The 13637-nt window shown below is 37.5% G+C and overlaps 1 protein-coding gene across 1 annotated transcript in view; it reads left to right on the top strand.

Annotated features, from left to right (window-relative positions):
• EFCAB3 (EF-hand calcium binding domain 3) overlaps positions 1 to 13637 on the top strand; it is a 467300-nt gene that overhangs the window by 83310 nt on the left and 370353 nt on the right. The window contains exons 15-16 of the mRNA XM_086357127.1: positions 2813 to 2887; positions 9778 to 9921. Coding sequence (XP_086213253.1) covers positions 2813 to 2887; positions 9778 to 9921 — 219 coding nt within the window. The remainder of the gene's footprint in view (positions 1 to 2812; positions 2888 to 9777; positions 9922 to 13637) is intronic.

Raw genomic sequence — 13637 nt, 5'->3', positions numbered from 1 at the left:
ATGTGTGAGTAAAGGCCAAGAAGAAGAAAAACATATGTAGTTGTGTGTGTGTGTGTGTGTGTGTATGGTGTTGACTGAGACGTGCTTTCTGGATTATCCAGGCTCATTATAAAGCTATAGTAATTTAAACAGTGTGAGAATGGCACAGGGATAGAGAAATTGATCAATAAGACAATAGAAGGAACTTCCAAATCTATCTACACACATATATGGCAATATATATAATGAGGTGGTAGATCATAAGAGGAAAAAGAAACACCATTTAATAAATGGTGCTGGAATAATTAACTCTTCAAACGGAAAAAAAGGAATTGAATCCCTATCTATATGCTATATTCAGTAATACTTTCCAGATGTGAACAGTATAAGTTTTAGGAAAAAAAGAGGAAAAATTTTCTGACTTAATGTTAGGAGGGACGTTTCAAAAAAAAATACAAAATCATTAAGCAGAAAAGATTGATAAATTTTGCTACATTAGAATGAAGAACTTCTCTTATTAAAAGATAATACAAATAGGACAAGCAACAAACGGAGTAAAGATTATTTGCAACACATAGCAGCAGATGATTATTTTAGAGTATTTGTAGGGAGCCCCTATAAAATAACCATCTAATAGAAAAAATGTCTAAATTTCAAGAACAGTCATTTCCAGGTGAACAAACACAAATTTCTAATAATCATATAAAAAGATTTGCAACATCAGGGGCACCCCACTCCAGTACTCTTGCCTGGAAAATCCCACGGACGGAGGAGCCTGATGTGCTGCAGTCCATGGGGTCCACAGAGTTGGACACGACTGAGAGACTTCACTTTCACTTCTCACTTTCATGCATTGGAGAAGAAAATGACAACCCACTCCAGTGTTCTTGCCTGGAGAATCCCAGGGACGGGGGAGCCCGGTGGGCTGCCGTCGATGGGATCGCACAGAGTTGGACACGACTGAAGTGACTTAGCAGCAGCAGCAGCAGCAGTAGGAATCAGGAAAATGCAAAATTTAGGTCACAGTGAGATGACTTTTTATATCCACCTACTTGGCAAAAATTAATATTTCTGTTAATATAAGTGTTGCTAAATATGGTGAAAGTGGTTTAAAAAACTTTGAAAAACATTATGTAGTGTTTTGGTAAGGTTTTCATATGGCTTAGAAAAATTCACTTTCAGCAATAAATCTAAGAAAATAATTTGCACTGATGTACAAGCAGACATGTTCAAGGCAACATTGATTTTAATGTGTGCCCTGTCACTCAGTCGTGTCTGACTTTTTGTGACACTATGGACTGTATTCCTCCAGGCTCCTCTGTCCATGGAATTCTCTAGGCAAGAATGCTGAATGGGTAGCCATTCCCTTTTGGGGATCTTCCCGACCCAGGGATCAAACCTGGGTCTCTCATATTGCAGGCAGATTCTTTACCATCTGAACCACCAGGGAAGCTTTTCATAATGAAAATATGTCTCCAATATATTATACAGAGTGAAGTAAGCCAGAAAGAAAAACAATACAGTATACTAACGCATATATATGGAATTTAGAAAGATGGTAACGACAACCCTGTATGCGAGACCGCAAAAAAGACACAGATGTATAGAACAGTCTTTTGGACTGTGTGGGAGAAGGGGGGGTGGTGATTTGGTAGAATGGCATTAAAACATGTATAATATCATAAAAAAAGAGGAAATACAAAAAAATATTCTTTTTTGTATGTATGTATATGTGCTCAGTTGCTCAGTTGTGTTCAACTCTTTGTGACCCTAGGGACTGTAGCTTGTCAGGCTCCTCTGTCCATGGGGATTCTCCAGTCTAGAATACTGGAGTGAGTTGCCATGCACTCCTCCAGGGGATCTTCCCAACCCAGGGATCGAACCCAGGTCTCCCACATTGCAGGTGGATGCTTTACCATCTGAGCTACCAGGGTATCAAATATAATAAAATAAAAGAGCAGAATTTATTGCTTTAGAAAATTTATATGTTCCTGTCAGGGAATGTAAATCTTAATGAACTCTGAATTCCCCCAGAATTTTTCAAGGTCTCACTACTTTTGTCTCAAAAGATTTGGCTAAGAATATAAAGTGATTTGGTGCTCTTTGAAGTAAACTACTCAAGGATATTTAGTCTTGAAAATAGAAAGTATACTGTGGTGTATTTTTTATAGTCTATTAGATTTTTTTTTCTCAATGGGGTAAGCAAAGGACAAGGATTATCAAAAACTCACCATATTTATGTAAAACCTTTATATCTGGCCTTGGAAAATTCTTAGAAATGTTTTATTCTTTATCATTGGGATATTATGAAGAATTTTAAGGTATAAAGTGACTATTAAAATGTTTAATTGTTTCAGTAGCATGCTTGAGTAAAGATATTTGTATGAATGTTAGCCTGATGTAGAAGCAGCCAAGAGTCAAGAGAGCTCTTCTCGAATTCCTGATTTTGTATTATCTGTTGTGAAATCATATCATATATGCATGTTTTTTTAACATGTATAAATAGTATATTAATTATTTGCCTATATATTTACTGAGTTGTTGCAAGGGCAAGTCAAGATAATATGTTTATATAAGTTTAAAGTTAAAAACATTGTACACTTGTGACTAGAAGGATTTTTGATAAGTTTTCTTGGTGTTTTCAGGGCTTAGTTTTTGCCTGTAAATTGAATTGCTTTCCCCCCTTATACCCATATATCTTTAGTGGTTAGTATTAGCTGATGGATATAATTATGTTATCTCCCTGAATATATACCTTATTTTACATAATTTAGTATTTATCACAATAAATCTTCAAGTTAATACTGAAGAAAATGTGTTCTTTTCCCTTAAGAAACAAAAAAAGTGAATTTTAAACAATTTGTTGATACTATGATGAGCAACACGGAACGCTTCTCTGAACAATTAGGTAAGGATTTGTACTTTTTGTGGACTAAATAGTTTGACAGATTTTAGAAAAGTGTAATACACTAAAAGAACTAGGCATCCTGAAGATCATCAGACAAATAAATAGTTGGCTTACTGCTATGTTTGACCTTAATCATCTCCATTACTGATTCCTAAATCTAAAAGACCTTCCATATGCAAATGAATGGAAAGCTATCATAATCTTACTACTCAACCTCACACTTCATTATATACAGCTAGAATCATATGTATGAAATCCATATTTTGGGAAGATTTTAAATGTTTTATTACTTTGGGAAAGTGATGCCATCTAGTGATCATAGCTGAGTACTATAATACAAAATTTCTGGTTTCAGCGTTCATATTTTTTTCATCTTCCAATTTATTTGATAACATTTCTTGAGCCATTACTATGTATCAGATTATATGTTAAGCTGTGAGAGTGCTAAAGATACTGTTTGAAAATGAAAAAGACAGTCTTGTCACTAAGAAGCTCACTGTAAAAAAATGTAAGGTCATATCAGTTCAGTTCAGTAGCTCAGTTGTGTCCGACTCTTTGCGAGCCCATGAACCATAGCATGCCAGGCCTCCCCGGAGTCCACACAAACCCATGTCCATTGAGTCGGTTATGCCATCCAACCATCTCATCCTCTGTCGTCCCCTTCTCCTCCTGCCCTCAATCTTTCCCAGCATCAGGGTCTTTTCCAATGAGTCAACCCTTCCCATCAGGTGGCCAAAGTCTTAGAGTTTCAGCTTCAACATCAGTCCTTCCAATGAACACCCAGGACTGCTCTCCTTTAGGATGGACTTGGATCTCCTTGCAGTCCAAGGGACTCTCAAGAGTCTTCTCCAGCACCACAGTTCGAAAGCATCAATTCTTCTGCGCTCCGCTTTCTTCACAGTCTAACTCTCACATCCATACATGCCCACTGGAAAAGCCATAGCCTTGACTAGATGGACCTTTGTTGGCAAAGTAATGTCTCTGCTTTTTAATATGCTGTCTAGGTTGGTCATAACTTCCCTTCCAAGGAGTAAGCGTCTTTTAATTTCATGGCTGCAATCACCATCTGCAGTGATTTTGGAGTCCCCCAAAATAAAGTTAGCCACCGTTGCCACTGTTTCCTCATCTTTTTGCCATGAAGTGACGGGACCATGTGACATGATCTTAGTTTTCTGAATGTTGAGCTTTAAGCCAACTTTTCACTCTCCTCTTTCACTTTCAGCAAGAGGCTCTTTAGTTCTTCTTCGCTTTCTGCCGTAAGGGTGGTGTCATCTGCGTATCTGACATATTAATATTTCTCCCAGCAATCTTGAATCCAGCTTGTGCTTCCTCCAGCCCAGCGTTTCTAATGATGTACTCTGCATATAAGTTCAATAAGCAGGGTGGCAATATACATCCTCAATGTACTCCTTTTCCTATTTGGAACCAGTCTGTTGTTCCATGTCCAGTTCTAACTGTTGCTTCCTGACCTGCATACAGATTTCTCAAGAGGCAGGTCAGGTGGTCTGGTATTGTCATCTCTTTCAGAATTTTCCACAGTTTATTGTGATCCACACAGTCAAAGGCTTTGGTATAGTCAATAAAGCAGAAGTAGATGTTTGTCTAGAACTGTCTTGCTTTTTCCATGATCCAGCGGATGTTGGCCATTTGATCTCTGGTTCCTCTGCCTTTTCTAAAACCATCTTGAACATCTGGAAGCTCACAGTTCACATACTGCTGAAGTCTGGCTTGGAAAATTTTGAGCATTACTTTACTAGTGTGTGAGATGAGTGCAATTGTGCAGTAGTTTGAGCATTCTTTGGCATTGCCTTTCTTTGGGATTGGAATGAAAACTGACCTTTTCCAGTCCTGTGGCCACTGCTGAGTTTTCCAAATTTGCTGGCATATTGAGTGCAGTACTTTCACAGCATCATCTTTCAGGATTTGAAATAGCTCAACTGGAATTCCATCACCTCTACTAGCTTTGTTCGTAGTGATGCTTCCTAAGGCCCACTTGACTTCACATTCCAGGATGTCTGGCTCTAGGTGAGTGATCATACCATAGTGATTATCTGGGTCATGAAGATCTCTTTTGTACAGTTCTTCTGTGTATTCTTGCCATGTCTTCTTAATATTTTCTGCTTCTGTTAGGTCCATACCATTTCTGTCCTTTATTGAGCCCATCTTTGCATGAAATGTTCCCTTGGTATCTCTAATTTTCTTGAAGAGGTCTCTAGTCTTTCCCATTCTGTTGTTTTCCTCTATTTCTTTACATTGATCGCTGAGGAAGGCTTTCTTATTTCTCCTTGCTATTCTTTGGAACTCTGCATTCAAATGGGCATATCTTTCCTTTTCCCCTTTGCTTTTCGCTTCCCTTCTTTTCACAGATATTTGTAAGGCCTCCTCAGACAGCCATTTTGCTTTTTTTTGCATTTCTTTTTCTTGGGCATGGTCTTGATTCCTCTCTCCTGTACAATGTCATGAACCTCCGTCCGTAGTTCATCAGGGACTCTATCAGATCTAGTTCCTTAAATCTATTTCTCACTTCTACTGTGTAGTCATAAGGGATTTGATTTAGGTCATACCTGAATGGTCTAGTGGTTTTCTCCACTTTCTTCAATTTCAGTCTGAATTTGGTAATAAGGAATTCATGATCTGAGCCACAGTCAGCTCCTGGTCTTGTTTTTGCTGACTGTATAGAGCTTCTCCATCTTGAGGTCATATATGTATATTTTAAATTGAATGAAATTAGTACCTTAAAAATTGGTGCTAAAAGTAGGATTGTGTTATTTTGTGGCATATATTAGGAAATAGTGCGCTTTAAGTAACAGCCATTTTTACCTTATGTATCAATTTAATTTGTTTCTTATACAAGGAAACCCAATTGATTAGTTGGATGAAAGGATTATTTGCTTCTTAGTCACTTTTCCTAGGAATTTCATTTTTAGATTATTTCCTTTCTAATTCTTTTTCTTCAAGTAATTTTAAAATTAAAGTCAATGCTAAGAGAGAATAATTTTAGTAAAACCTTTTCAAGCACATTCAGTGATTGGATGTATATTTTTACATTGTGTACTCATTCAGATTTTATGTAAGCCACTTGATTATTCTATGTGGTTGCTGTAGAATTTATTTTAGTTTTTATTCTTTTATCTTGATTTTTATTTGTTTATTTTTTGTATTTTACAAGATGATGGCTAAAACTACCTGTGCTATACAATGTATCTTTGTTGCTGTCTAGTTTATGCATAGAAGTTTGTATCTCTTAATCCCATACAGCCATTTTGTCCCTTCCCTCTTTTCTTTCCTCTCCTCACTGGTAACCACTAATCTGTTTTCTATATATGTGAGTCTGGTTCTGTTAACTGTATACATTCATTTATTTTCTTAGATTCCACATAAACATGATATCATACAGTATTTTTCTTTATCTGACTTATTTCACTAAGCATAGTATTCTCTGCTGCTGCTGCTGCTAAGTCACTTCAGTTGTGTCCGACTCTGTGTGACCCCATAGATGGCAGCCCCAGACTCCCCCGTCCCTGGGATTCTCCAGGCAAGAACACTGGAGTGGGTAGGTGCATCCAAATTGCTGCAGTGACAGGATTTGGTTCTTTTTATGACTGAGTATATTCCATTTTGTCAGCACTCTCCACTGTGACCCATCTGTCTTGGGTGGCCCTACACAGCATGGCTCATAGTTTCACTGAGTTAAACAAGGTGGTGGTCCATGTGATCAGATTGCTGCACAATTGCACTCATCTCACACTCTAGCAAAGTAATGCTCAAAATTCTCCAAGCCAGGCTTCAACAGTACATGAACTGTGAACTTCCAGATGTTCAAGCTGGATTTAGAAAAGGCAGAGGAACCAGAGATCAAATTGCCAACATCCACTGGATCATGGAAAAAGCAAGAGAGTTCCAGAAAAACATCTATTTCTGCTTTATTGACTATGCCAAAGCCTTTGTGTGGATCACAACAAATATGGAAAATTCTTAAAGAGATAGGAATACAAGACCTCCTGACCATCCTCCTGAGACATCTGTGTGCAGGTCAAGAAGCAACAGTCAGAACTGGATGTGAAACAACAGACTGGTTTCAAATCAGGAAAGGAGTACGTCAAGGCTGTATATTGTTACCCTGCTTATTTAACTTATGTGCAGAGTACATCATGAGAAACGCTGGACTGGAAGAAGCACAAGCTGGAATCAAGTATGCCGGGAGAAATATCGATAACCTCAGATATGCAGATGACACCACCCTTATGGCAGAAAGTGAAGAGGAACTCAAAAGCCTCTTGATCAAAGTGAAAGAGGAGAGTGAAAAAGTTGCTTTTCCCATGATCCAGCGGATGTTGGCAATTTGATCTCTGGTTCCTCTGCCTTTTCTAAAGCCAGCTTGAACATCAGGAAGTTCACAGTTCACATATTGCTGAAGCCTGGCTTGGAGAATTTTGAGCATTACTTTACTAGCATGTGAGATGAGTGCAATTGTGCAGTAGTTTGAGCATTCTTTGGCATTGCCTTTCTTTGGGATTGGAATGAAAACTGACCTTTTCCAGTCCTGTGGCCACTGCTGAGTTTTCCAAATTTGCTGGCATATTGAGTGCAGCACTTTCACAGCATCATCTTTTAGGATTTGAAATAGCTCAAGTGGAATTCCATCACCTCCACTAGCTTTGTTCGTAGTGATGCTTTCTAAGGCCCACTTGACCTCACATTCCAGGATGTCTGGCTCTAGGTGAGTGATCACAGCATTGTGATTGTCTGGGTCATGAAGAAATTTTTTTTACAGGATAACCAGGGATCAAACCCAAGTCTTCTATGTCTCCTGCATTGGCAAGTGAATTTTTTTTACCATTAAACCACCTGGGGAGCCCTGCCACTCCATACTAGCTTTTTACAAAATGTTAAATCTTGTCTTGCTAAATGCAGTGGTCAATTTTCTGTCTTTATCTTATTTATCTCTAGCAGGTTTTAACATGTTTTTCTTGAAAATTTATCTCCCCCTGTCTTCTGTGACATTATAGTCTAATTTCCTTCTCATCTAATTGGCTTTTCCTTTTTCAAAAATTGATATATAATTGACATATTGTGTAAGTTTAAGGTGTGCAATGTGTTGATTTGGTATACTTTTTGCGGTAGGATTACCACCATAGTGTTAACTAACACCTCCATCACGTCACATTATTATTTCTTTTTTGTGGTGAGAGCATTTAAGATTTAGTCTCTTCACAATTTTCAAGTATACAATACAGTATTGTTAACTATAATCACTATGCTGCTCATTAGAATCCCAGGGCATACTGATCTTCTAATTGCAAGCTAGCATCCTTTGACCAACATCTCCCTAGTTCCCGACTCCTCAAGCCCTGGTAGCCAACATCCTGTTTTCTGTGTCTATGCTGCTGCTGCTGCTGCTAAGTCGCTTCAGTCGTGTCCGACTCTGTGCAACCCCATAGACAGCAGCCCACAGGCTCCCCCTATCCCTGGGATTCTCCAGGCAAGAACACTGGAGTGGGTTGCCATTTCCTTCTCTAATGCATGAAAGTGAAAAGTGAAAGTTAAGTCGCTCAGTTGTTCCCGACTCTTAGCGACCCCATGGATTGCAGCCTACCAGGCTCCTCTGTCCATGGATTTTCCAGGCAAGAGTACTGGAGTGGGGTGCCATTGCCTTCTCCATCTGTGTCTATGAGTTCTGCTTTTTTAGATTTCACATATAAGTGAGATCTTCTAGTATTTGTCTTTCCCTGTCTGACTTACCTCACTTAATACCCTCAAGGTTGCAAATGGCAGAATTCTCTAGTCACTGAATAATATTCCATTATATATGTCCCTTCCTCTTTTGTTTTGTTTGCTGGCTGCTTCTTTTCTGGCTGACTTCTAAATGTTAGTGTGATCTCAGATTCCATTCTGAGTCTCATTCTCTAAGGCTTTCTCTGAGTGATCCTACTGCTTTAAATAATACCTGTATCCTTTTGACTCCCTATTTATCTCAAACTTAATGTGTATGGAAAAGAATTCTTGTTTTCCAACAAGCTTATTCTTTCCCTAGTCTTTACTAACTCAGCTACTGACCCTACTCTCCACCCAGCTGCTCAGGTCTCAAACCTAGAAGTTCTTCGTGGTCCCAGTCCCCCTAGACTGTCATTCAGTTCATCATTAAATGCTTTCTCAGCTTTATGCTCAAAATATATCCTATGTTGGTTCACTTCTCATCATCTCCATCGTTTTCACCCTTGTTGACGCCACTGTCATTTTTTCTGTGAACTGCTACCACTGACATTTTTCAAAAGCTTCCTAACTGCCTGGTCTTCAGAAAGTTCATGGTCTACATAGCAATAGAATAATCTTTTATACTTTTATAATAAGATAATTTCATTTCCCTGTTAAAACTTTACAAAGGTTTTCTGTTGGAGTTTTAATAAAACAAAATTTCCTTCCATAGTCTGCAGTGGTATAGTGAAGAGGAAATAGTTATCCAGAAAAGGATTTTGTGGGGAGATACAGAGAAAAAGATATTTAATTCATGGTTTTATCAGTTGGACATGTTTGTGAATTCAGGCTATTGTATGGCAAAACCAATACAATATTGTAAAGTTAAAAAATAAAATAAAAAAATCTATAGTTCAATGAAAGTTATTCTTTATAATGATTATTTAGGGGTGCTTAGTTATTTTTAAGTTTCTTTATATATGGAACTATAAGTTCTTGAAATATTTTAGAATCTTCAAAGATACACTTAATTTTATATTATTATATTTTAATATTTGGAAGTTGGCAATTAATTTATCTCTATTTGTTATTCTTAACCATAAAAATCTCAATTCATAACTATTCCAGATAATAGTTTGCTGTATTAATTTCTTGAACAAGAATGTTGTAAAACATATGTTTTATGTACCCTTTAGTATTGCCTGATACTATTGAAAACTTCCACAATCTCAGCAAAGAAAAGATGAGTGCTCCTGACCTGTGGAATACTCTGTCTAATTTGAACAATAATTTAAACAAAGATGAATTCATGACTGCACTGAAATTGGCAACAGCTGATGGTGAGTATTTCAAATACTAAAATTAAAAGATATATGGTTTTATCTTCTGCCAATCTTTATTTATCCTTATATCCTTTATTTGGTTGATATGCCAGGATATACATTTAGGAAATGTAAAGAAAGCTCATATTGTTTGACTGTCCTATAGAAAATAATTAGTATCTAATATATTACTGCTCTACATTGATCAAATATGCATTGACTGTAACCGGATGAGGCCAAACTGAATCCAAGTTTGGCTACTTGTTGCTTGAAAGGCCAATACTCAGGAGAAAAGTATTGGTGGAAATGGAGAAAGTTGCTTTATTCAGGCCAGCAACCTGGAAAGATGGTAGACCAATGTCCTAAGACCATTTCCAAGTTGCCAGTTAGGAGTCAAAGGTTTTAATGCCAGTGTGAGGGAGGGACCTACATGGTGCATGAACAGCTTGTGCACAATTCTTGGATTGGTTGGTATTGATGGATTAGTTTAACTTTATCAGCATAACTTTTCAGGCATCATCAACCCTCTGACTTTAACCCATCTGGGGTCTACATGCTTATGGTCAGCAGTTTTCATCTGATGAAGTCTACTTCCTGTAGAAATAACTTGAGAATGTGTGTTAGACCCTGATCTATTAATAAATCTTTCTGGGAACTGGGAATTCAGTGACTCTGCTGTGTAACTGGTTTGTAGTTTAAATTTGTTACCAGTTGCCTGGCCCAACAGCTAGCTGTGCTTTGTTTTTGTATTTTCACATTTCATAATCACTTACTCTTGAGCCAGCCTTTTGGGACTCTTGGGAGGCCTAAGAGAGTAAAGCTTTTCTATACGTAAAAGGCAGGTGGAAGATATGTAGGTGGTGGTCTGTCCTGGGAAGGCAGAAGGCCTGATAGGGTCCTGCTTGGTTACTTGACTACTTTTAAGTTCCATAATATGTTAATAGAAAATGGAATATCCCAGTGAACACAGGGAGTTAGGAAAATGGTTTATATCCCAGTTTTATTAATACTTCTTGGGATAGTCGTGTTGTTTGGTTGAAATAGGCTTTTATTTAATTTGTTAGGAAAACACATTTGCTGGTGGCTACCACCTGTGCCTCGTTAGGAAGTAAGAAAAGATTCACACAAAACAAAAAAAAGTTCACAAAAATACTATAAAAAAAGACAATAGAATAAAATTTTAAAAATAAATACTCCATTATATACTGCTGATATTTTGCATTTAGGAAAGAAAGAGTCCATAGCTACATGTGATCATTTCTACTCTCTCATATTCTTAGTACCCTGAAGTTACAAATGTATTTTTATACTCTTTTGTGTGGAATGTTTATGCAGGACTAGCCTAGTAACATAAGCATGCTGTCTGGGGTCTTTATCAAAAATTGTCATCCTCTGTGAGTGTTATTATCCCCCTTTTCTCCTTTAATTGAGGCTGGTAATTTTAGACTTTAAGCGTGTGGATTGTTTTATTTATTGGGATATATGAGGTAAGAAGGGTTGATTTAAACAGAAGGGTAATTTTCTGGTAGTAGGGATTTCCTTCCCCCCACCCCCCTTTTCCTCTGTGGCAAAGTTTCAGGTTCTTTTGATACAGTGAATGGAAGTTGTGGGCAACATGTGCCAGAGAAAATATCATATAGCATTTATTTTAATCAGACCAATAAAACATTTTATGCATTATGAAAATAACTCAGCTGTCTATAAAACCACTTACTGTGGTAATAAAGCTGGTCAAATGGTATCCTGCTGCTGCTGCTGCTAAGTCACTTCAGTCGTGTCCGACTCTCTGTGACCCCATAGAGAGCAGCTCACCAGGCTCCCCCGTCCCTGGGATTCTCCAGGCAAGAACACTGGAATGGGTTGCCATTTCCTTCTCCAATGCATGAAAGTGAAAAGTGAAAGTGAAGTCCTATTCATTATTATATACTTGTGAAGCAAAAATGTAGTATGTAAAATGTGGATTATTTTACCATCTAAATCTGAATATACACAAGATATTGAAAACTATATGTGGACTTCATCTGTCATACTATTTCTTCTTTTAACTTTAATCCTTTTATACAAAGTGATTTGGTTCTTATTTTAGTGTACATGGGTGCTCAGTCGCTTCAGTTGTGTCTGACTCTTTTGACCCTGTGGACTGTAGCCTGAGAGGCTTCTCTCCCATGGGATTCTCTAGGCAAAAGTACTGGAGGAGATTGCTGTGCACTTCTCCAGGGGATCTTCTCAGCCCAGGGATTGAACCTGCATCTATAAGCTTATGTCTCCTGCATTGGCAGACGTTCTTTACCACTAGTGCCATCTAGGAAGCCCCATTTTATTGCTGTGGTTTGCAAAGTTTTGAAATTCTTTATTTTTGGTTTTTGTTTATATTTGGTGCTGTTAAATCAGTGGAATTCTTTGGTTCCAAATGAAATCTTGTAGAGTACCCCAATGTATAAAAAATAAAAGTTGAGTTCTTATGATCAAAGTAGGTAACATGACCAAGTGAACTGATAAAGCATCTCAACACATCTTTAGAAATATGAGAAAGAACTCAAGAATTATTGTCCTGAAATAATCATTTGACCAGGTTATGTTAAAAAGAAAAAAAAAAACAAACAGATTTAGGTTCCCTCTAAGTGAATTACTTCCTGGCTGTTGATGGTATTCCATATTGACTCCTCAGTATTTTAAAGTATATTTAAAATGAAAAAATTAATTTTATGATGATTAGAAAAATGCATTGAAAAGTGTGTGTATCATTTGGAAAATTCAGAAATGCTTCCCAAATATCAACTTACATACCTTTTGAGTCCCACCCTGTTTCTGATGAAAGACCTAAATGAAGAGAGTTGAGGTTGAGCCAAAATGTCAGGATGATGTGGAAATACTTAAGGGGGATGTGAGAGGCTGAATCCATAGACTAGGAATTATATGGAGGAAATCATTATAGTTGTAGCCAGGCATAAAGACTTCAGATACTCTCTTCTCTTCTGGTTTCTCCAGCTTTACTTGTTTTAGGTTTTTAAACTTAAACTGAGATGTATTTGTTCTATTTCTCCTGACTCTGACCTCTGATGGAATTGAAATTAGCTAAATAACTTTTTTCTTTTGGGTTTGACAACCTGATTCAGAACTTGTCTTTGTGATATTGCTATTTTTGTTTATACTTGTTAAAGTTAAGTCTGAATATTTATTTCAGGCTCTAACTTTGAAACCTGGTATTTGTTGTGGTTAACCTTGTGTTGGTGGTTTAGCAAAGAATGAGTGCCAAATTCTAAAATCTCTGTCTACCCACATGTCTTTTCATAGAACATATTTAAATATACCCAAGGAATCTTTTCTAAAACCTGTGGTTGCTTTTCTGTTTCAGCATATGTAAGACCTCAAGGACCAAATGGAATTATAGGTCACAGAGATTTGTGTCCGTTGGTAAACAGGCCCAACCCTAGATGCAGATTTTGTTAAAGCACCTGCTAGTGTTATTGGCACCTGGTGACCTCAGATGCTCCTTGTTTGTTTGCTTTTTTCTTTTCTTTCTTTTATAATTCTAAATAGCTGAATTTAGTTGTATTTGAATATATGAGCTGGATTCAGAGGAATCTCCACTTAGGTGACTGAGCTGCAATGCCTACTGCTTACTTTAAGCTGGTCTTTGAAAGTGAAAAGTGAAGTAGCTCAGTCGTGCCAGACTCTTTGTGACCCCGTGGACTGTAGCCTACCAGGCTCCTCGCTCCATGGGATTCTCTAGG

The sequence above is a fragment of the Bos grunniens genome, chromosome 19, assembly GCF_055505025.1.
Source record: "Bos grunniens cultivar Pamir isolate PY7600 chromosome 19, Bosgru_T2T1.0, whole genome shotgun sequence".
Classification (NCBI taxonomy): Eukaryota; Metazoa; Chordata; class Mammalia; order Artiodactyla; family Bovidae; genus Bos; species Bos grunniens.
Note: the sequence above shows the minus strand (reverse complement) of the source record. Positions and strands in the feature narration are given on the sequence as shown.